The 25366-nt window shown below is 40.3% G+C and overlaps 1 protein-coding gene across 2 annotated transcripts; it reads right to left on the bottom strand.

The window, feature by feature from the left end:
- Positions 1-1349: 1349 nt before the first annotated feature.
- Positions 1350-5740, bottom strand: aqp3b (aquaporin 3b). 2 transcript variants are annotated; one of them, XM_065017431.1, is made up of 6 exons: positions 5546-5740; positions 3589-3715; positions 2693-2830; positions 2349-2467; positions 1965-2182; positions 1350-1807 (listed from the first exon to the last, which is right to left on the bottom strand). In XM_065017431.1, the coding sequence occupies exons 1-6, from the start codon at positions 5651-5653 to the stop codon at positions 1726-1728; spliced, it is 792 nt and encodes a 263-aa protein (XP_064873503.1). In that variant the 5' UTR covers positions 5654-5740; the 3' UTR covers positions 1350-1725. The 2 variants fall into 2 exon arrangements, with proteins under 2 accessions (XP_064873503.1, XP_029506617.1); XM_029650757.2 differs by having other exon boundaries at positions 1350-1860; positions 5546-5737.
- Between the last annotated feature and the right edge of the window lie 19626 nt (positions 5741-25366).

Genomic DNA, 25366 nt, shown 5'->3' with positions numbered 1-25366 from the left:
AAGTTAGATTTTTATAGAAATGTATTTGAATTTGGCGCTCTGCATTTTCCCTGGCTATTGGCCATGTGGGACGCAAGGGTCCCACCTACCCCAGAGAGGTTTTTAAGAGCAGTATTTGTTATACTGTTGGCCAATGCTTGGTTTCTTATGAGAATAACTGTGAAATATTGATATTGTGTGTCTTCCCTTAATAACCACTATGTTAATGTGAGCCAACGATAGTAGAGTAAGCAGGCACTAGGCAGTAGAGCTCTTTAATAAAGAACAGATCAGAGGGACTCCTCTTGACCCTCCCTATCCTCAAGACGAGCAGAAAATATAGTCCTACAGTTCACCTGCCTGCATCTTATCCACCATATCCTCTTTTACCCTCTTTTCACACTTTTATCAGCAAATCATGCAAGCAGACCACAGCAGACTTATGCCTGAAGATATGTATTGAAAACCAATCGACATGACAGTGTCATATGGCATAGGCTGTGGTTACAATATACTAAATATCACTGCTGTGTTCAAGTAGGTTACCCAGAAGTTGGTACTAGCAAATGTAAAGAGGCAAACAATTCAAGGTTTTGGAACTGTATTTAGAGGTAAACAAATATTTAGTTTGTTTGTTTGACATTTACCTGGCTATTGAAGGTTTACCTGAAGCAGTCAATCATGTTAGTTCTTTTTCTCACAGTGTACCGTAAAGCGGTCCAAAGTTAGATTGATTTCAGTAATCTTTTTTTTGTTGTAATTTCAGTAAACTGTTCAGCATAGCTCTTTGAAAGATCTCACTCACATTTTAAATGGATTGGATCATACTGGTAATGCTGCAGCGCCCCTGTAATGTTAGTGATTGTACAACAGACTCTATTGCTTGGTTAGTGGCAGTGTCTGAGCTATATGTGTAAAATGAATGTGTAAAATATACATGTAGATATAAGGATAGTTTAGATTATATAGTTCTATGTTTATAGCATGGCAAATTCAGTAGAACCAGAATCCTTACTGTAAGGGCAAAACTTAGTCAAATCTAGATGCAATGTAATCTCTTGGATCCTGACACAAATTCAACAAAACACCACATTTCAAATGTATGTGAGGTGATACTTCTTCAGCATTGAGCTTTTTGTTTTCCTGTTTATCTGTGCCAAAGCATCACTATAGCAGTTTTGTCAGCAAGGTGGCATAAAGGAAGACTGTTTTTGTTTTGTTATTTTCTAGATTTGAAGGAGTTTCTGATGTTGAAAGTGACAGACATACTGGAGCTGCAGCTACAGTGTCTGTGTACAGTTGACAAACTGTTTCGATCGATCCTTACTGTCTCCCGAGGTTGAACCTGGTGGGAAATGATGAATGATTGATTGATTGAGAAGTTATACTTTAATAATACCCACAAGGAAATGTGTTTGTAATCAAGGCAAGATATCAAATCTATAAAAAGATACACTCTTAGAAAAGAAAGTTGTTGTCCCCATAGGAGATCCTTTGGAAGAACCCTTTTGGGTTCCATGTAGAACCTTTTCCGCAGAGGGTTCTACATGGAACCCAAAAGGGTTATCCTATGGGGACAGTCAAATAACTTTTTTGAAACCATTTTTTCTAAGAGTGTACTACACACACATATATATTATTTACATAAAGAGTGTTTAAAATGGGTCACGGTAAGAATATTCATGAACTCATGCACTGTCCTTGGTAGTTAGGCTGGACAATTTGAGCCTTTCATCTTGCTCCTCCTTATCCTCCTCTTCCTTCTTCTCTCGTGCTTCTCCCTCCACATGGTACCCCACCATCAGCTGGTACACCATCACCCCCAACACTGCACCAATGAATGGGGCAAAGATTGGCACAAAGAACCAGTAGGCATTAGCCCTGTGGGAGACCAAGACAGAGACAAGGTTGTATGTTTATGGAGAACAGGGAAAGCAGAGCTAATACACAGAAAAAGAAAAACAGGAGAAAAATCCAAAACTCACGTGAAGACCTCACGACCCCAGCCAGCCAGGGCAGTAAAGATGCGTGGGCCCAGGTCCCTGGCAGGGTTGACAGCGTAGCCCGAGTTGAAGCCCATTGACAGGCCGATGACCAGCACCACAAACCCCACCGTGAAGGCCTCCAGGCCCCGGGGGATGGGGTTGTTGTAGGGGTCCACGATGGCCAGGATACACACGATCAGAGCTGCTGTGCCTATAATCTGTAACACAGCCAAGCTCAGTTTTACATGGTTGTTGCAGGAATGTGCATGTTGTTATGTACAATGGTTTTATACAGGATAATATTCCATATAACTACTTGTGATTCTGAGGTTGTCCTAATACGGAATACTAATATACTATAGTATACTAATAGTGTGAATGTACCTGGTCAAAGAATCCATTAACCAGAGTGAGATGTTTGGAGGGATATGTGGCAAAGATCCCAGCAGTGGCATTCTCCCCCACAACGATCAGTGTTCCTTGGCCGTAGTCCCACAACGCATCTGGAGAAACCACGGCAAGATATAAGAGATCACAGTGTGTGTGGTATCATCTACAGTAGCTGTAGAACCTTGAAACTCCCTTAGGGAGAAAATAACAGTTATTTTCAGACAGTCTAAACTTTGACAGTCTTGAGAATGTTTTCGGTGAAATATGGCCACTGGAAAAACTATTGTTGTTGCTGTTTGTACATTTCTGAAAATATAAATTATCAGAATCCTACTAACCAAAATACATGCCAAATATGATCCCAGCTCCCAGGAAGGCCCCTATAGTCTGGAACAAGAAAAACACAGGGAATTTCCTCCAAGGTTCTCTCCCCAATAGACAGAGGGCGAAGGTCACCGTTGGGTTCAGGTGGCCTCCTGTGACAAAGAACAATTTGGAAAATGGTGAATTCACCATTTGTCAATTTCATTCTATTCTATTCAATTTTCTCTGAGTAAAAAACACCCAAGACCATCTCTCTTAAAATCAAGTCTCTGAGTGAGAGAAAATTAGTGAGGGAAAACAACTAGAGCCTATCAAGACCAAAGATGATTCTCTTAAAATCTTTTCTCTGAAAAAAAGGACTATCTGCCGCAATAGTAGGTAGACTCAGTAAATGCCTGTTAGGACGGGAGGTCTCTGTGACAGTAAATTGGAGAGATTAATTTTATTTTCAAGGCTGCCATGTGTATTAGGCATTGAAAAACGTGGGCACAAGTGAACTGTGGAAATCTATGTTCCTTTGCTTAGACAGATTAATCCTTGTATAGTGAATAAAGTAATAACGCAATTTGCGATTTCACACTTTCCTTTCAATCATGGACCCAATGGCTTTAAAATTCAAGGGGCAAGCCAGCATCGTACTTCTTGTCTCTGTGAGCTTCTCTGATGTCTACTGTTTTCTACTGCGCTCTCTCTCTCGCTCTCTCACCCTTTCTTTCTCTCTCTCTCGTTCTCTCTCTCTCTCGCTCTCTCTTTCCCTCTGACTGTTTTACCTAAAAAAAAAACATTGACAAGGGTAAATATTGCACTTTATATTAGTGTCAGTTTACCTTAGGTATAATGTGTCTGTCACAATAGGCAACCGATGACTCCCAATAGACTCGCTACTCTCAGACAGTAACGCCCCCCTCACCTGAGATCTGTCCGCTGACCAGGATGCCCAGTGTAGCAGCGAAGCCAAAGGCAAAGTTGACGGTGAGGAACATTCCATGGGAGCCACCACTTAGCACCAGCTGGGCCACCGCACCACAGCCAAACATCTACAGAGAAGGGAGAGAGACAGGTTAAAGGAGAAACACTGTGCATGGGTAACCAAACCCACGTGAACATTGTAATGTTGTTGTTGTGCTATGTCTTGTTAAATACATGTTTTAACATGATACAAATCCCCTAAATACAGTATATATAAGGGTCATCAACAAGTTTACTATGGCATGCATATCACATACAGACTGACAGTCTGTAGCTATCTGTGTAGACTGCCTGTATGTGTAGATCTGTGAGAATGGAGGATGGATGGAGAATAGCCTGTACCAGTCCAGTCTGTTTCTGCTTTAGTCAACTTGTTGTCAGGCCAAAATAGTTTTTCAATCGGCTTTTGTCTGAGTTCTTTGTGCACTCAGGATCCAAAAAATGCCTGTGGTCGAGCGGTGGTCTAGTACCATTTCAAATATGTTTTTTGGACTTTAGCTCAGGTCACCCAAGACGATCAATGCCTTTAACAGCTTGACCTGAGTATCCGCTTGCTGTGCCATGTGGCCATTTTGCCTACTGATCTTGACAGGTGTGGCTTCCAATGACCCGAGAGGTCATGTGTGTGTTGATAAGGGTGGGCTACGGAGCCCAGGGGTTCTGGTGGTGGACGTTTTTTCAACAAAGCAGCATGGTGGATCATACAGAAACATACATATATGAGTTTCCTTGGAAATATATCATCTTTCTATATGCATTTAATCAACATTGTGTTGTGGTGGGTGGGTTATGCTGCCTATAGAGTATCCTATCTATAAACTCTACCTGTGGAGCCTTCCTTAGAGCAGAGAAGACCTGCCTTCAGGCAGTCAGGGCCAAGGGAGTTATGTTTGCCAGGGAGGCATAAGTCTTCACTCAGTAGTGTGGCCAAACAGTGGATTAGACATCAGTTACACCTCTCACGCTGCAGGCAAGAAAAATACCAGATGGCAAAACCGCCCCCTCTCAGTTTGTATCTTCCCTCCAGCTACTGTTATTGTTCTGTATGGGGGTAAATATTGGAAACAGCTTACCCCAGGTAGCTGTTTGTGTGTTAACCTCATGTGTTTTATTTGGATTTAGCGGAATACCAACAGGGATGCCAGGGCCTTACCTACTATTCCATAGATTTGTCTCGAAGGCAAGGTTTGAGTTTTTCCTAAAGCAGGTATTCAGGTGAAAATATTCATGAATGAATTATAGATAATTTAACAGTTTAATCTATTTGTGTATTTTACAGAGAGATTAAGTGAATTCATGTAAATATGGAATGTAATATCTCCAAGGAAGCATGAACAATTATGTGATAATCTCTCTTTTCCTCAGAATAAATTACCTTGCTATATGGAAAACAATTTGAAGTTTTTTAAATGTATCAATTTAAAGGAAAGGATGTTTATTTTCAGTGTAGGTTTTTCATGTAGACTTGAGAGGTTAATTAAAATGTGATAATAAAATAATATTAACAAGCTGATAATATAATTCACAGTGTCAGTTCTGCTTGTATAGCCAATGCTAACAATGTGGGAAGAGCTATCCTTTTACATTCACACCCAAGCTCAAAGCACTGCTTTAAACAACACATTTAGATTAAGATGAAATTCCACAAAAGTTCAATGTGAAATTAATTAGAAAACAAGCAATTAAGTCATCAGAGAATATTAGATGCTTAATTAACCATCACTTTGCTTAATTACATGTTTCATCCATATTTTTGAAGACATTATTTTCATACCGACAAGCGATAGATAATAATAGTATAGTACTGTGTTTCTAATTCACATTCACCCAATCACTTTAATAGGGTTTTACATACATAGGTAATACTATTGTAGTAATGTAGAACAGTCTCTACTCACCACCAGTATCAGGGTTCCCAGGCACTCTGCCAGAGCCTGGCGTAGCAGCATGTGACGGACCTGAAAGGTCCTTGCGAGCTTGTCCATAAGCACCTTCTGTTTTCCCATGATGCAGCTGTGGGTCGTCCAGTGAAAACAGGGTCAGTTGCGGAGACGTGGGGCTGACTTGGAATGTGTGTCAAGGAGGACCGCGTGTCGACTCTTTAAGCACTCAGAGAGGGATCCCTCCCTCGTTGAGATTTTTTTTAAACATGTCTCTCCTTGATTCTGAACGCCTACCTCCACATCTCCACCCATATCTCTTTTCCTCTTCATTTTTTTTTTACCTCCGTTGTTTTTTTTAATACCTTTTCCTCACTTGAATTCAGATGGATTAGTACTACAACTACTTGGTGTTTTGAAACTTAGTCAAACTTGTCGCCTCCTTGTATGCAAGCAAAACTACAGCCTCTACAAAGAGGTCTGCACCTTCACGGCACAGCAGGTAGTTGGTTCAAGCTCTACTCCATGTGTTCACCCTAAATCACTAAAACAGTTTTACGCAGGGTACTTAAATTCCCTTATTTAGCAGATGTTGTTGCGAATGTAGCGGAATGTTCCTATCTCCAACAGTGCGGTAATATCTAACAATACAAAACAATACACACAAATCTAAAAGAAAAAATTGTGGAATTAGGAAATATATAAATATTAGGATGAGCAATGTCAGAGTCTGGAGTATAAATAAATAATGAACAAAAATATATACGCAACATGCAATAATTTCTAAGATTTTACTGAGTTACAGTTCATAAAAGGAAATCATTCAATTGAAATAAATTCATTAGGCCCTAATCTATGGATTTCACATGACTGAGAATACAGATGAGCGTCTGTTGTCATACATACCTTTAAAAAAATGTAGGGGTATGGTTACGACACATCGATCCAGTATTGCCCAAACATGCTCAATGGGTGACATGTCTGGTGAGTATGCAGGCCGTGGAAGGAGTGGAAGATTTTCATGCATGCATTTCTGTGCATTCAAATTGCCATCGCTAAAATGCAATTGTGTTCATTGTCCGTAGCTTATTCCTGTCCAAACCATAACTTCACCAAAACCATGGTGCACTATGTTCACAACGTTAACATCAGCAAACCGCTCGCCCACATGACACCATAGATGTGCTCTGAGGTTGTGAGGCCGGTTGGACGTACTGCCAAATTCTCTTAAACGACATTGTATGGTAGAGAAATTAACATTCTATTCTCTGGCAACAGCTCTGGTGGACATTCCTGCAGTCGGCATGCCAATTGCACACTCCCTCAAAAATTCAGACATCTGTGGCATTGTGTTGTGTGACAAAACTGCACATTTTAGAGTGGCCTTTTATTGTCCCCAGCACAAGGTGCACCTGTGTAATGTTCATGCTGCTTAAAAAAGGCTAGGTGTCCCACTAACGGGACATCTTCGATGTAACTGGAGGGCGCGCAATTAAAATAAATAATCATAAAAATTATCAAACTGCACTGTCCGGTTTACAGTAGGCTTTACAGCGAAAGCATGCCATGCGATTGTTTGAGGACCGCGCCCCACCTCAAAATGTTTTTCCACCGGCACAGGTTTCATAAATTCACAAATAGCGATTTAATATTCACGTACTTTTTGAAAATATTCCTCTGATTTGTCATCCAAAGGGTCCCAGCTACAACATGTAGTGTCGTTTTGTTAGATAAAATCCTTCTTTATATCCCAAAAAGTATGTTTAGTTGGCACCATCAATTTGAGTAATCCACTCGTTCAACATGCAGAGAAAGGAATCCAAAAAGCTACTGCTAAACTTTGTTAAAACAAGTCAAAATACGTTTCTATATAAACCTCAGATACCCTAAAATGTAATTAAACTATAATGTTTCATACGGAAAGAAGTATGTTTAATAGGAAAATGATATTAGCAGGTGCGTGTCCTCTTCGTCGCGCGCACATACACAAATTTCCAAGTCTGTGTCCCTGTGGTAAAACTCATATTTCTTACTCGTTTTGGAAGAAACAAGCCTGAAACCTTGAACAAAGACTACTGATACCCAGTAGAAGCCATAGGAATTGCATACTGGGAGCTAGATTTATTTTTTCCTCTATATGATCCATTGGAAAAGCATGGGCACGCAAAAAAAAAAAAATGTTGGTTGGTTTTTCTTTCGATTTTCTCCTACCACATCTATTGTGTTATAGTCTCCTACATTATTTTATGATTTCTACAAAGTTCAGAGTGTTTTCTTTCCAATGGTACCAATTATATGCATATCCTGGCGTCAGGGCCTGAGCAACAGGCAGTTTACTTTGGGCACGTCAGTCAGGCGGAAATTGAGACAAATAGACCCTAGCCTGAAGAAGTTGAATAATCTTCCTGATATGCCACCCCTGTCAGGTGAATGGATTATCTTGGCAAAGGAGAAATGCGCACTAACAAGGAAGTAAACAGATCTGTGCACAAAATTCAGAGAAATAACCGTTTTGTGCATATGGAACATTTCTGGGATCTTTCATTTCAGCTCATGAAACATGGGACCAACACTTTACATGTTGCGCTTAGATTTTTGTTCAGTATATGTGACGGGATGTATAGACATTATGGAAAGTATGTGGATACAACATGTAGTGTATCTGTAGAATACGTGGGATAGAATAGTATATGTACAGCAATAGTTGAATAGAATTGCCTTGAATAGAATACTGTTTTATGCATATAAAATGATTAAAACAGTATGTACACATGATGAAAGTGACCAGTGTTCCATTATTAAAGTGACCAGTGTTTCATGTCTATCTACATAGGGCAGCAGCCCCAAGACAAATAGGTAAAAAATCTGTCGATGTTGTCTTGAGCAAGTCACTTAACCCTAATTGTTCCTGTAAATTGCTATGGATAAGAACGTCTGACAAATGTCATGTTGGAGTCACTTTTATCGAAAGTAAGAATAGAAGATGTTTCTGAACACTTCTCCATTAATGTGGATACTACCATGATTATGGATTATTAGGGATGAATCGTGAAGAATGATAAGTGAGCCTCTGTACAGAGGCACAAAGATCGTACAGGTGTAAGAACTTAATTTGACATTTAGTCCATAAGGTTTCTTGATCGGTGGTTAGGCTATTATCTGGCCAAAATAATATTAATATAACGTGTGTTAGTGTGGATTTTCAGTGAATTTATGTAAATCACCAATCTCATCTGCATTTCCAGCGACACAGGAACATTCTTAGAAAGAACAGATTGATCAAATTGACATCCTACACCTGTACACCCCCCCAAAAATGCTAATCTCCCCTGTTATTGCAAAGGTGAGAGGTTAGTTTATTTTGTTGTAGCCTTCTCACTTATCCTTATTTATGATTCATTCATAATTGTTTCAGAATCATGGCATTATCAGGATTTATTTAAATGTGTTCAGAAACATCTTATCTATTCACTTAAAAAGAAAATGACCCCACTCATCATTCACCATTCAGTTCCTATTGCAAAAAACTAAAATAATAACAAAAAAACCTGAAAATGCATCCAACGAGTTTCTAGAATCACAAGTTCGATATATGCATGCTAGGAATATGGGACCAAATACTAAACTTTTGACCACTTTAATACACTATAACTAAATTTGCCCAAATGGAGGGAGTAGATACATAGATACATCATTTGCTTTAATTTCTAAATGGTAAAACAGAAATACAGAGCATTCAGAAAGTAATCAGACCCCTTGACTTTTTCCACATTTTGTTACGTTACACCCTTATTCTAAAATGGATTTAAAAAAAATCCTCATCAATACCCCATAAAGACAAAGCAAAATCAGTTTTTTAATTTTTCTGCAAGTGTAATAAAAAAATAAAAACAGAAGTACCTTATTTACATAAGTATTCAGACCCTTTTCTATGAGACTTGAAATTGATTTGATGAGGGGCAAAAAAATATTTCATCCATTAGAATAAGGCTGTAACAGAATGTGGAAAAAGTCAAGGGGTCTGAATACTTTCCAAGTGCACTGTATATGAAAATACCCCCAAATAAATTGTGACATTCTGTACTGCCACATATGAAACTCCAATCCAAAATGCTGGAGTAAATGTTTGCTTCACTGTCCAAATACATATGGACGGGAGAGTATATTGTATAATTACCATAGCGTTACTGACTTGGAAATTATATCACTTAAACAGCTTGGCAAAAAAAACAATATTAAAAACTGCAGAATTCTCCCAACAACATATAAAGGGCCCGGTGCATTTTTTTTAATCAGTTCAATCTAATTAGCTTTTTTTTTCTGGCTGCAATGATTATCAGTTTAGCTTAAACCAATTCTCCAGAACTCAGGGAAATGCTGTACTGGAGTCAAGTCAGACCACTTTCTGGGATTTCCCAGTTTGGCTAGGAATGGAACAGTACCAGAGTGCCTGGTCAGAGTTATTACTCTTTGCTCTGTATGTGGTCGACCGGACCATTCTCTAACTCATGGCTAACAAAGTGGCTCTTTAACACCATTACTAGGGCCAGGAGTTTTTCCTGACCATGTGACTTGACTAGAAAAAACTCTGGGCAAAGGTTGAGGCTTTAAGCATATAACTAGGACTCAAGAGTTTTTCCTGGTCAGGCTGTATGGTTATGGAAACTCATGCCCCTAACCATTCTCCATGTCTGGCTTATTGTGTTGCAGCTATACAGTAGGATCTACAGTGGGCTCTAAGTCTGAGAGAACAGGTTGTAACTGATATCCTGAGGCTATGTCTCTGTCCTGGAATCAGAGGAGACCTACCTTTGTCACCTCCACTGAAAGAACACAAAAGTGTTAAAGGGGGCAGGATCAGAGGGGTTTTGTCCTGCCTAAGGAAGTAGCACCCCGCCCCTTTTAGAGGGAAGTTCATAGCCTTTTGTTTGTGTCATTCTTACTGTACACATACTCACACCCAGGCATGCACGCACAAACACACAGACACATTTCCCAAGTTAAGTCATACAGTAAGAGGGAGGATACTTAGGATGGGAAAGGGGGGATGTTACCAAACTTTTGTGTCCAAGTATTTCATTGGAGAACTATTAAAATCACTTTTGGGAAAATACTTTAGATTAGTTCGTCATGGTCTCAATCAGCTCAACCACTAGCTATGTTTCAAAGTGTAAATCATATTGCTGGCCTATGCATGATTGAGTATGCATAATGGTGGTCCATGGGTGTGCTGTCGAGATAGAGGAAATAACAGGGTCAGTGAAGTAACAGTGAGGACACACACACACACTGGTATATTATACTGGAACTGGATTTTCTCTGATTCTCTCAGATTCTAGTTTACCATATAATGGCCTCTCCATACTCTCTGTCCAAGTATTCAGAGCTGGCAAGCTTCATGTCTCGTGAGCTTTTCATCCAAACATTCCACCTCGTCATACCGCAACTTAGAATTAAAGAACCCTGTCTGCTTGATTTTACCCTCTCTTTAAGCATGATACATTAGCAACATGATATGACACACTGTGCTCTTGATTGAATTGCCAGCAGGTTTTTACAAATCGTACTTGCTGCTCTGTGTAGTCTCTTAGGTATTTCTGCCTTTTATGGTGAACAATACAGTAGAGGTTCATAGAATGTTGTTGGCAAACTTTTCCTCTTGACACTGCAGTCCAACTCAGGAGAGATTGTGCTACTGTATCCACTCATGGGATACTCAGGGTTAGGCTTATTTTTCTCCATACATACAAACACCTTATCAGACACTGGGGTGTGTTAAACATCTACATATCTCACAACTCTGAACTGTGGATTAGAAACCAAACCAAAGCACTCTTCTGTATCTCTTTGGCAAATACAAACGCAATATACCGATCCTAAACTAATGAATCTGAAATGTAATGACTTGGGTTGACGCTTGATGCGGAACATGCTGAATATATATTTGTTCACACCTACAGAGCTGCATAACTTGGTGTCCCAGCCAAGGCGAGCTGAGCTGAGTCTTCCTGTCTCTGTAGCAGAGCTGAATGTATGACTAAAATGGCATTACATAGTGCACTTCTTTGGTTCTGGTCAAATGTAGTGCACTATATAGGGAATAGGGTGCCATTTGGGAGTCAAACAAGGTCTCCTTATTCAAGCATCACGTATAAGCCTCCTGGGATCTGCTATAGTTATAGGATATCAGCTTTGCAATCTCTCTATTCTTGCCCTCAGATAAGGCAGGTAGCGATGTGTGTTCTCTGAATATGAGACTGTTCAGTCTGGATTACCGTCGCATTACAGACAAAACCCACAGAGGAGGTGACACACACATACACACAAATGTAAAGGCACGAATACATACAAACACGCATGCATGTTCATTTGTACTTTCCAAATTGTGCATGCAGACGGACAGGCGTCAAATGGTCAAACAGAATAGTGTGAATGTTTTGTCTTATAGTGATAGGAGTGAACTCAGTATAGAAATATATAATTGTGTGTTTCTATCTAGCTTCAGGTTTTGCGACGATAACCTATAGTCATTACCAATATCTATTGATTTAACACTGGCTGTGTCTACCTCCATTTTCCCCTCACTTTACCATGACTAACCAGTAGGCAGCAGCATTTGACAACAACTGAAACCAGAGTCCAGCTCAGCACCATGGTGGTGGGTTACAATACCTTCTACACTGGAGTAGCACACACCCCCACATACTTTTAATATATACTTTAATAATACTAATACTACAGGAAATTAACTTTAAAACTGCAGAAATTTCTCTCAGCCTCATGGCAAAATGTGTGGAATAGTAGTAGAGGAAATTAGAACAGTGATTCTTGAAATTCGGGACAATAGTTGTCCGGCAGAATAAAAATAAATAAATAAAATATTTTGCATTATTTGACCTTAAAATGTACATTTAGGGGAATATTAATATTTTAATTGAGGAATTTTCTAAATACTTTCAAAAATTTTTACTTTCCATTACTATTTCTCTATGCCTGGAAATGCCCTTGTCCGGAGCAAAGAATCCCAATTTCAAAATCTCTTATGAAGTGGCAAAAAATTATATTAAAGGTATTTTTTTAAATTTTGGGAATGAAGCCCTTTATCTACATTCCCAGAGTCAGATTAAATTGTGGATACCATTTTTTTGTCTTTGCGTGCAGTTTGAAGAAAGTTGGTAACTAGTGCTAGCGCAATTGCTAACAGCTCTGAAAGTCTAATAGACTTCCAGTCATTGCGTTAACACTAGTCAGCATTAGCTTGCAAAACTACTTGTAACTTCCTTCATACTGGACACAGAGACATAAAAATTGTATCCACAAGTTAATCTGACTCTGGTGAAGTACTTAAAGGGCCTCATTGCCAAAATCCCAGAAGTATCCCTTTAACTGACACATTTTGGACACTCTCTTCTCTGTATACATCAATGAGGTCGCTCTTGCTGCTGGTGAGTCTCTGATCCACCTCTACGCAGACGACACCATTCTGTATACTTCTGGCCCTTCTTTGGACACTGTTAACAACCCTCCAGGCAAGCTTCAATGCCATACAACTCTCTTTCCGTGGCCTCCAATTGCTCTTAAATACAAGTAAAACTAAATGCATGCTCTTCAACCGGTCGCTACCTGCACCTACCCGCCTGTCCAACATCACTACTCTGGACGGCTCTGACTTAGAATACGTGGACAACTACAAATACTTAGGTGTCTGGTTAGACTGTAAACTCTCCTTCCAGACCCATATCAAACATCTCCAATCCAAAGTTAAATCTAGAATTGGCTTCCTATTTCACAACAAAGCATCCTTCACTCATGCTGCCAAACATACCCTTGTAAAACTGACCATCCTACCAATCCTCGACTTTGGCGATGTCATTTACAAAATAGCCTCCAATACCCTACTCAACAAATTGGATGCAGTCTATCACAGAGCAATCCGTTTTGTCACCAAAACCCCATATACTACCCACCATTGCGACCTGTACGCTCTCGTTGGCTGGCCCTCGCTTCATACTCGTCGCCAAACCCACTGGCTCCATGTCATCTACAAGACCCTGCTAGGTAAAGTCCCCCCTTATCTCAGCTCGCTGGTCACCATAGCATCTCCCACCTGTAGCACACGCTCCAGCAGGTATATCTCTCTAGTCACCCCCAAAACCAATTCCTTCTTTGGCCGCCTCTCCTTCCAGTTCTCTGCTGCCAATGACTGGAATGAACTACAAAAATCTCTGAAACAGGAAACACTTATCTCTCTCACTAGCTTTAAGCACCAACTGTCAGAGCAGCTCACAGATTACTGCACCTGTACATAGCCCACCTATAATTTAGCCCAAACAACTACCTCTTTCCCAACTGTATTTAATTCATTTATTTATTTTGCTCCTTTGCACCCCATTATTTTTATTTCTACTTTGCACATTCTTCCATTGCAAAACTACCATTCCAGTGTTTTACTTGCTATATTGTATTTACTTTGCCACCATGGCCTTTTTTGCCTTTACCTCCCTTCTCACCTCATTTGCTCACATTGTATATAGACTTGTTTATACTGTATTATTGACTGTGTGTTTGTTTTACTCCATGTGTAACTCTGTGTCGTTGTATCTGTCGAACTGCTTTGCTTTATCTTGGCCAGGTCGCAATTGTAAATGAGAACTTGTTCTCAACTTGCCTACCTGGTTAAATAAAGGTGAAATAAATACAATTTTCATTTGTGGTGTCTTGCAATAGCCCGAAGAAGAAGGCAGACGTTTTACATGTCCCCAACCAATTGTTTTTTTTGTTCATTTATTTGCATTGTTTGAAACTTATTTTTGTACATATTCTGTACATAATGTTGCCCCTACCGTCTCTTATGACCGAAAATAACTTCTGGACATCAGGACTGCAGTCACTCACCACAGACTGGCAGAATCCCTTTTTTCCTTTAACGAGTCTGACGAGAACGAAGCGAACGATATACTGCTATCTTGGGAACAGGCCCAGATCCCTGTCATTTGCGTGAAGAGGAGACTGGAGAAAACGGGGCCAGAGGGAGGACTGCCTTCTGAGAATTTGTAGGCGATTGAATAAACCCCCACTTCCTTCCATTCTGCTAGCAAACATGCAATCTTTGGAGAATAAAATTGATGACCTAATTAAACTACCAACAGGACATTCAAAACTGTAATATCTTATGCTTCACAGAGTCGTGGCTGAACGACGACACTATCAACATACAGCTGGCTGGTTATATGCTGTACCGGCAGGATAGAACAGCGGCGTCTGGTAAGACAAGGGGCGGCTGACTATGTATTTTTGTAATAAATAAAAAAACAGCTGGTGCACAATATCAAAGGAAGTCTCGAGATATTGCTCGCCTGAGGTAGAGTATCTCATGATTAGCTGTAGACCACACTATCTACCTAGAGAGTTTCATCTGTATTTTTCATAGCTGTTAACATACCACCACAGTCAGAGGCTGGCACTAAGACAGCTTTGAATGCGCTGTATTCCTCCATAAGCAAACAAAAAAACGCTCACCCAGAAGCGGCTCTGCTAGTAGTAGGGGACTTTAATGCAGGGAAACTTCATTCACCTCATTTCTATCAGCATGTTAAAAGTGCAACCAGAAGAAAAAAAACTCTACACCACCTTTACTCCACACACAGAGACGCATACAATGCTCTCCCTTGCCCTCCATTTGGCAAATCTGACCATAATTCTATCCTCCCGATTCCTGCTTACAAGCAAAAATTAAAGCAGGAAGCACTAGTGACTGGATCAATAAAAAAGTGGTCAGACGAAGCAGATGCTAAGCTACTGGACAGTTTTGCTAGCACAGACTGGAATATGTTCCGTGATTCCTCCGATGGCATTGAGGGGTACACCACATCAGTCATTGGCTTCATCAATAAGTGCATTAATGACATCCCCAAAGTGACCGTACGTACATACCCCAAGCAGAAGCCATGGATTACAGGCAGCATCCGCACTGAGCTAAAGGCTAGAGCTGCCGATTTCAAGGAACGGGACTCTAACCCGGAAGCCGATAAGAATCCTGCTATGCCCTCCGACAAACCATCAATCAGGCAAAGCGTCAATACAGGACTAAGATCGAATCGCACTACACTGGCTCTGATGCTCGTCGGATGTAGCAGGGCTTGCAAACCATTACAGACTACAAAGGCAAGCACAGCCGAGAGCTGCCCAGTGACACGAGCCTTCCAGACGAACTAAACTACTTCTTTGCTCGCTTCGAGAAAAATAACACTGAAACATGGATGAGAGCACCAGCTGTTCCCGGAAGACCGTGTGATCACTCTCTCCGCAGCCGATGTGAGTAAGACCTTTAAACAGGTCAACATTCACAAGGCTGTAGGACCAGATGGATTACCAGGACGTGTACAGCGAGCATGCGCTGGCCAACTGGCAGGTGTCTTCACTGACATTTTCAACCTATCCCTGTCCGAGTCTGTAATACAAACATGTTTTAAGCAGAGCACCATAGTGCCTTTGCCCAAGAACACTATGGTAATCTGCCTAAATGTCTACCGATCTGTAGCACTCACGTAGCCATGAAGTGCTTTGAAAGACTGGTCATGACTCACATAAACACCATCATCCCAGGAACCCTAGACCCACTCCAATTTGCATACCATCCCAACAAATCCACAGATGATGCAATCTCCATTGCACTCCACACGGCCCTTTCCCACCTGGACAAAAGGAAAACGTAAGTGAGAATGCTATTCATTGACTACAGCTCAGCGTTCAACACCATAGTGCCCTCAAAGCTCATCAATAAGCTAAGGACCCTGGGACTAAACACCTCCCTCTGCAACTGGATCCTGGACTTCCTGACGGGCCGCGCCCAGGTGGTAAGGATAGGTAACAATAAATCCGCCATGCTGATCCTCAACACAGGGGCCCCTCAGGGGTGTGTGCTCAGTCCCCTCCTGCACTCTCTGTTCACTCATGACTGCACGGCCAGGCACGACTCCAACACCATCATTAAATTTGCCGATGACACAACAGTGGTGGGCCTGATCACCAACAACGACGAGACAGCCTACAGGGAGGAGGTCAGAGACCTGTCAGTGTGGTGCCAGGACAACAACCTCTCCCTCAACGTGATCAAGACAAAGGAGATGATTGTGGGCTAAAGGAAAAAGGGGACCGAGCACGCCCCCATTCTCATCGACAGGGCTGCAGTGGAGCAGATTGAGAGCTTCAAGTTCCTTGGTGTCCACATCACCAACAAACTAATATGGTCCATGCACACCAAGACAGTCATGAAAATGGCACGACAAAACCTATTCCCCCTCAGGAGACTGAAAAGATTTGGCATGGGTCCTCAGATCCTCAAAAGTTTCTACAGCTGCACCATCGAGAGCATGGTTGCATCTCTGCCTGTTATGGAAACTGCTCGGCCTCCGAACGCAAGACACTACAGAGGGTAGTGCGAATGGCCCAGTACATCACTGTGGCCAAGCTTCCTGCTATCCAGGACCTCTATACCAGGCGGTGTCAAAGGAAGGCCCTAAAAATTGTCAAAGAGTCCAGCCACTAGCCATGGACTGTTCTCTCTGATACCGCACAGCAAGCTGTACCGGAGCGCCAAGTCTAGGTCCAAGAGGCTTCTGAACAGCTTCTAGCCATAAGACTGCTGACTTCTAATCAAATGTCTACTCAGACTCTTTGCATTGCCCCCCCTCTTTTACACCACTGCTACTCTCTGTTGTTATCATCTATGCATAGTCACTTTAATAACTCTACCTACATGTACATATTACCTCAACTAACCGGTGCCCCTGCACGTTGACTCTGTACCGGTACCCCCCCCCGTTGTTATTTTACTGCTGCTCTTTAATTACTTGTTACTTTTATTTCTTATTTTATCCATCGTTTTTTTAATCTGCATTGTTGGTTAGGAGCTCTTAAGTAAACATTTCACTGTAATGTCTACACATGTTGTATTCTGTGTATGTGACAATTTAATTTGATTTGACTTTACAGAATATTTCTCACATGAATCTTAAAAGTTGTGTCCAGAGATGTTTTAAAATCCTAAATTAATCAGGAATGAGCAGGGTCAGCTATACCATAATGGACCCCTTATTCATGTTCTCGTTACATATAGTGCATGGTCTGTAAAATTCTCTACTTTTGATAGATTTAAACAAACAATATTGGAATCACCATGGTCACAACCATAAACTGTCAACTCTATCTGCATGATAAATTAAAATAGAGTATGAATTTTGGTTTAAATATGTTACATTTAATTAGGTTTTAGAGTCATAAAGTAACTGAGGAAAAACTAAAGTGCTCCGTGTACACCACTTGAATGAGGAAGAAAAATGAAATTTTTGTAAACTCCAACTTTTATTTTTAGAGGCAAAATGATGTCTGTTTGGAGTATCTTTTGTCAACTCTGTCACTGATGGCTAAGCCCCTTAGGATATATTTTTTTTGTAAATATTCAGAATAAATATTGTAATCACTGTTCTGCAACACATGCTTTAATAACTTAAATATTTGCTGTGCTAGACCAAAGGGATAATGTTTGCTTTCTAAATGTTGTTTTATGTTCTAAATCTAGAAAAGCATGCCAAAATGCTAACGAAATTAGTCCTGGAGCATTTAATAGTGCTATAAAACAAAACAAAAAGAAGTTTGGAGATTTGTATTACAGATTTGAATAATATGTTAGAATTAAATAATTAAGGCCTTTAAACATTTGTTGGACAATAATTGTAACATGTAAATGGCTTTTATGGTGTCTGACAAAGTTGACATACATCCAGCTACTTGCATGTTATGAATAAATAAATAAAAATAACAAGTTGCTCCTTTACATGGTGTGATAGCTGATACTTTGGTCTATCAAAATCAATTTTTCAAATGTGTTTATTTTAATACAAATATTTGAGATGATCCCATCTTTCAAGAATGCCTGAGCTCAAAAACACCAACATTTTCTCTTAGCCTCATGGCAAAATGTGTAAAATGGCATGAGATGATCTATGAAACTGAATTTTTTCATCTCTGCCCCATGGCAAAAAAAATACCCCCAAAAAATAGAGGGAAAGGGGAGGGAAAACAAAACTGCCCATAGATTGTGGGGAGACCCTGCAAAACTGTGAAACACCACTGACCTTCTACCCTCTGGAGGGGCTACAGGCAGGCAGACAGGCGCTCTGGCAGTCCCAGAGGAGCGACACACAGAGCAGGTGAGGCGTGAGGGCCCAGCCGATGGTGTGGACACAAGCCATCTGGATCCATGGCTGTCCTCACCCTGGGAAGGCTACTGTACACACAGACCCAGACAGGGAAGCTTTCCTCTAGTGAATCTCAAACAGAGGAGCAAGAGGATGTGTCATGACAGCCCGTCTGTTAGTTAATGCACACACATTTCAACTGCCCCCATCTGTAATGTTTCAAGACAGAATTAAATGAAAACATTGTTTTTGAACCTATCTAGTCCATTATTGAAGACACTTTTTGGACATTAACCTGGGTTTATTGGAACAGGTAAACACTGGAGAACTTGTAGGCTACTGTTGTAATATCCCTACAAATATTACCATGCCAGTACAACATCACCCTATCGCCCATTCACAGCAGCGCAACAAACATGCTCCTATACCTGACACATTCTTCTAAACCATAAGGGGAGAGAAAACAAAAACGGACCTTAGATCAGGGTCAAGGGTTACCCAGACACCCTCCCTGATCCATCTGTGTCCAAGCATGGCCTGCTACATACAGCCAGTTACCATGGTGACACCATTATCATTGCTTTCTTTCACAGGTGTTTGTAATAATGGCTGGATATAAGACAAGGTATATTTACACTGACATGGATGTGTGAAAATCACAGTGATCTTTGTTTTTCAGAGAGCTCAATCATGAATACTGCAGTGTGTCCTTGTAATAACGCCCCTCTGTCACTGGAGCTGTGTAATAACATTAAGCACAAAACGTCAAGGCAGATTTCTCTCCCTGTGACGGAGTGTGTGTTTGTTTGAGTATGTGTGTGTAGACGTACATGTTGTTCATGTGAATATGTTCTGTGCTTCACTGCACTGCATTCTGTATGTTGTGCATCATAGCCACTCCTCATTCATTATTTTGTGGGAGCTATACTGTAGATTAAAAAAAAAAAAAAAAAATGTTTTAAGTGAGAAAAGGCATTGGTCCGAAGCCCAAAAATAAAGGAAATGCACGAGCACCACAATTTCTATTCCACCCATGCTCTACCAAGGTTTTCCAGCACACAGCTTTGTCCTACTACAGTAGCTATGTTGGTATTGTACTTCAAACTATGTATAGGCAGGTTGCTTAGGATGCAAACTTTCTCAAACAGCCTAATTCATACTCTTAGAGGAGGGACTTCCACAATGATATGATTTGTACTGCATTCAAGATAAAGTATTGGATTCTTCATACAACACAGTAAGACATTATCCCATTACGTTATCTTTACATTTGCTTTTATACTTACATGACCATCACGCTTGATTGAGCTGTTTTGTCTTGCAGTAATGTGCCTATATTTCCTTAAACCTTTATTTTAGTAATAACATCATTTTAATGGTAAGTAGGTGACCAACATAACGTCTCTCCCGGGCCCGTACGGGAGTTGTAGCGATGAGACAAAATAGTAGCTACTAAAAACAATTGGATACCACGAAATTGGGGAGAAAAAGGGGTAAAATTAAAAAAAAAAATAAATAAAAAAATAATAATATGTAGCTTAACACTAGAACCGCCATAGGCCAATGGCCACTGACGTTTGATATTGTAAATAAAGAAAATCAGCTCGAAATGTCCTACACCTTCCCTGACTTTTCCGAAATGTTTGTATTTTACACTGTTCATTTGTCAGAATTTTATTTAGAGCTTTTTTCCCAGTTTTTTCCCCCACACCTATTCCTGACTTAATCTGCCAAGACAATGTGCTGTAGGACGTTGGTACCCAGCCGGGCGCTAATGATTCTCTCTCTCCTCACTGAATGAATGACAAATGTATGAATGGGCGATAATTGTGCACCTTACTTCACAATTGAAATTAGGCCTAACTGAATGATAAGGAGGGTGAAGAGGTTGATTTCATTTAGAAAGACAATAGTGTAATGATGAGTTTCTGTTATGACTATTTATCTGCAGCAAATAATTTGACCGCATGCCTTGCAGGTTGATACAATTCTATTTTACATTTTACTTTGTAAAAATAAGCTGTTATAGGACTGTTTTATTTACCATAACTCTATTACTAATCAAATGTATTGTAAGGGAAACAAAAACATGCTACATGTTGCAGTAGTCCTTTAGAATAATGCAAAATATATCCTTAACTCTATCCAGCGAAGAAAACGATGCCAGGCTACTGAATGAATGACAAATCAATGGAATGGGCGATAATTGTGCAAGTTGCTTCAGAATCTAATTTAAATTAGGCCTAACTGAATGATTAGGGTGAGGAGGTAGATGTAATTTAGACAACAATAGTGTAATGATGAGTTTGTGTAATGCCAATTTATCAGCGTTGGCGCTCATTTGAATCATTTGACCGCGCGCCTTGCAGGGTGATACCATTCTCTTTTACGTTTCACTTTGTTTATTGGAGCTGTTACAGGACTGTTTAATTTACTGTAACTCTATTACTAATCTCATCTAGCTAGGTAGCTACAGAGTCTAGGTGCTGGACTTTGTATAATCAAGCTAGCATTAGCTAGGTTAGCTAGATAGCTAATCAAAATATCTGTTTGCATTCATTGATTAACCTTAGCTTTAATACCACTATATAGCTAGCTATCTACAGTAGCCTAGGTTTGTTCCATACACTTTTTTTGACTGACAGCATTGTGCGAGCAGCTGTGTTGTTGCCGAACAACCGACCTGGTGTTAGAAACTTTGCGATCCGGCTGAAGAAACATGTTAGCATTATCAGAAATGCTACAAAAGGAAGCACATCTTTGGTTATTAACAGACATAAATGAGCACGTGAGAGCTATACATTATAAATGTAATAAAAACTGTTGCACCAACAAATTTAGTCAAACTTGCATATTTTAAGTCCAACTGTTACTATATGAATGCTATAGTCTCGTTTTGATCCGACGTGTAGAATTTGAGCTAGGTAGGTGCAATAAATACTCTTAAAAATAAATTGCTGCCTGTTAAAAAAATATGATATATGGTTCTCGGTAACAGTTGGACGGCTCATGGCGAGAGGCGTGTGTTGTGTACCTCCAATCAAGTTGATTTGCAAATTTTCATGGAGGTTCGTGTCATATTGGCTTAGATATGGTGATAGGGAGATTTGAATTTAACACTGAGCTTCATCCAATCCGTATAACAGATGTGATGATATATAATATGTGTTATAGTTAGAGAGTTATAGTGTGTGTGTGTGTGGCGTGCGCGCTTGAACTCATCTAGTTCATTGTCAATGTTAGACAAAAGTCCCTCATGTGATCCAACATCCATGAAATTGCTATCCAATTTAATGATTGAAGAAATTACACTTCAATTCATTTTGCATGTAAATTGACAATGGACTAGATGAGTGGCTAAATATTGACAGTATTTCATGCTGTGTGCATTCTTGACATGCTTTGGTGTATTTTCTCTGGAGTTATTGACACATTGTTGCGTTGCATTGTGGTCTAGGTCACAGGTCAATTTTACAGTACAGTGGAATATGAGTGAACGGAGGGGAAGACGGTATTGATATTCTATCAAGCATGTGATATTGTGATAGCTTCATTGTGTACAAGAAAGAAACTGGCCAATTTTGCAATTTCACAGAACCCGAAAACACACACACACATGAACACGCACACACGCACACACACACACACACACACACACATGCATGCACGCACAGTAAATGTGAAATTGTAATGCCGCCTTACTGTGAAAATGTTTTTTTCTACCATGTGCAAATCATTCTTACATTAACAATCAATATTAGCACAATGGGTAGAAAAGCTGAAGAATGTTCCTCCCTCTGTTCAGAATTCTCTCTGGTCAACCTAATATTACTCACCATGGAGCTTCTGGTTCGAGAGGAGGCCATTGTGTGTCATCAAGACCAGTCAAGATCTAGTCAAGGGGACGAATTAAAAAACTGGAGAGATCTCCAGTCCAATCATGACTACTATAAAGGCATGAGGAGCATTGTTTTTCATTGACCCGCCTAAGAATAATGTTCTTTGGAGAAATACTATGCATTTTAATACACTTTGTGGAATCTTGTGAATGGCCTTTCTTGGTACCTTGTGTATTGGCCTTGGTACTTTCATTCAAAGGGAACACTCATTCACAAATAACACAATGTCCAAGTCCAAAGAAAACCCTGTTTCGCTTTTCAAACGGATAAAAAGGCAGCATTTATCTGATGGTCACTACCATCTTTATGTGTCTGTGGGCAGTTTGTCGGAACTAGCATCAGCACAATTGCTAGCAGGCTAGTTGTTCCCATAGACCTCCAGTCAGTGCGTAAATTAGCATTGACTTGCGAAACTACCTCGTAACTTCCTTCATACTGGACGCAGATACATAAAAATGGTATCCACAAGTTAATCTGACTCTGGGGAAGTAGATAAGGGGCCTCATTGCCAAAACTCCAAACTATCCCTTTAATGCGCTGACTATTTACTGAAGAATTGTAGGCGGGTAGGCACAGCACTCACAGATCCAGCCAGAGCTGCATGTAGCTAAACACACAGAGCACAGAGTTTGCAACTGAGATGTAGAAATGTTTTATTTAGGCTATGTGCTGAATCCAAACATGCATTATTACAGCATTAGAATAACCTGTTTTTCATTGAATATGGCTCACAACAACAAAAATATCAATATGGGATGCAAAAATACAATATTATGTTGCCCAGCTAGCCAAACAGAATTTGCTATAGAGGGTGTGAAGGCTTTTGTGTCAGGCCAGCCCTAACACACCTGATTCAACCAATCAACTAATCATCAAGGTCTTGGTTTGCTGATTTAGATCGTCATAATTAGTTGATTGGTTAAATCAGGTGTGTTACGGCTGGCCTTGCATGAAAACCTGCACACCCTGTAGCTCTCAAGGGCATTGTTGGACGTAATATCATAATTATTGCATCACATTTTGGTTGTTTATGGTTTGCACCGAAAAAAACGTAAAAAATGTACTTTTAGGAACTGTAGATAAGGCTGCAATATCAGATATGCTACAGACTTATGGAGAGATAGGGATTGGGAGAATCATTCTAGAACTGAGAACCAAACCCAGTCCTGTGCATGCTACACTATCCTCAAAGAAGTACCAGTGTAAATAAAAAATCACATCATTAGCCACGTCGGAGAGATGGACGGAACCAATCCTGATTCCTCTCTTAACCCTAGCTCTAAGGTCAAGTACGCTTTAGCTAATTAGCATTTCCGAGCACATAAAATGTCCCTGGCAGGAGGGGCAGAGAGCTCAGAAGCTCTGGAGCCAAACAACACAGAAATTGGATCACCCTCTCCATCCCTCTCTCTGGGAACCCAGACTCCTGAGCCTAGGAGCTGGGCAGCGTGCTGACAGATATTCTCTTGTATCTGCCCCGCACACTGCCAACATCAGGCACCGATACCTCTCTTTCTCCTTCTCTCGCTCCGTCCATCCTTCCTCCCTGGAGAAGCTTGATGCCAAGTTCCTGGCTTACCATTCACATTTAATTATCCTTTGAGCCCAGCATGTCAGTCGATATGCAGATCTGGGCCGAACACTGTCATCAGGGCCAAAAACTGTCAACCAGTGACAGGAAACTGTCATCGGTTGACAGTGTTGTATGGCATCTGTGTTGGGTTGCTTTTTCAGAAGTGCAACAGCAACAACCTTGATTTATGACAAGCAATTAAATAATACGCTGGGTGGTGATTGTGAAAGAGAGGAATTGATGCCACAGGCTATCAGACATATTATGCTCATCAGCTCACCAATCATCATATTGCCACTGGTCTCTTTTAGCCAATAGTGAGGTTTTCTCTCCCGAGGTACTGGCAGGATTGCAGATAATTTAGATATACATTTAAATAGAATGCTGGCCTCTTGTTGCTTCAGGACATGTGGTATATGAAGACCATTGTCCACGATATTAGTTTTGAAGGCGAAAACATAATAGAAACATAATTTATGGAAGCCTACGTGGGTGCATCACCCCACATTGCACCTTTGCCACTGACATCTGTTGGCCATACATGACCATGATGTAACTTGATATGTGCTGAGTTTTCTGTGTAGTCCCACTCCGCTCACAAACACAGAACAGCCCACGGCTTGTGTTTACAAGCCATTGAGATTCAGGCTGTATACAATTCATATTCAGTACAGCATTTTATGTATATAACAAGATTATTGCGATGAAATGGAGCTTCAGCAAAATTATTGACAGACCATATTGATCAGAGGCCAGGTGAAGCCGTGCATCGATTGAAAAAATGTTATTCGTATTTATAGTCATTTGTTGGTTTGTTCGTTAGCATGTAGTCTTAAATGATATTAGATAATGTCTTATTTCCCTTCTAATTGACTGGATGGATTCGATGTTGTGTTATTGTTACAGTATATTCATTTTGAGTAATGAGGTATAGAATTAGCTGCAGAAAATTACTTCACCAAGAAGTTAATGCGTAAAATTGGACAACAGTTTTGTGTATATGGGCATACAGTACATGCCCTCCAACTTACCTCACTATGTTATTTTCAGGCAACAGGAATTGGACAATTTTAAATTGTCAAAGTGATTTTTTCTCTGGCAATCCACTGACATTGAATAGAATGTGGGAAGGAAAACATTTGCACTTCAATTTAGCCTTGATGAAATA

This window comes from Oncorhynchus nerka, linkage group LG4, assembly GCF_034236695.1.
Source record: "Oncorhynchus nerka isolate Pitt River linkage group LG4, Oner_Uvic_2.0, whole genome shotgun sequence".
In the NCBI taxonomy this organism is placed as follows: domain Eukaryota; kingdom Metazoa; phylum Chordata; class Actinopteri; order Salmoniformes; family Salmonidae; genus Oncorhynchus; species Oncorhynchus nerka.
The sequence above is the reverse complement of the archived record's forward strand: the minus strand, read 5'-3'. Positions and strand labels throughout refer to the sequence as shown.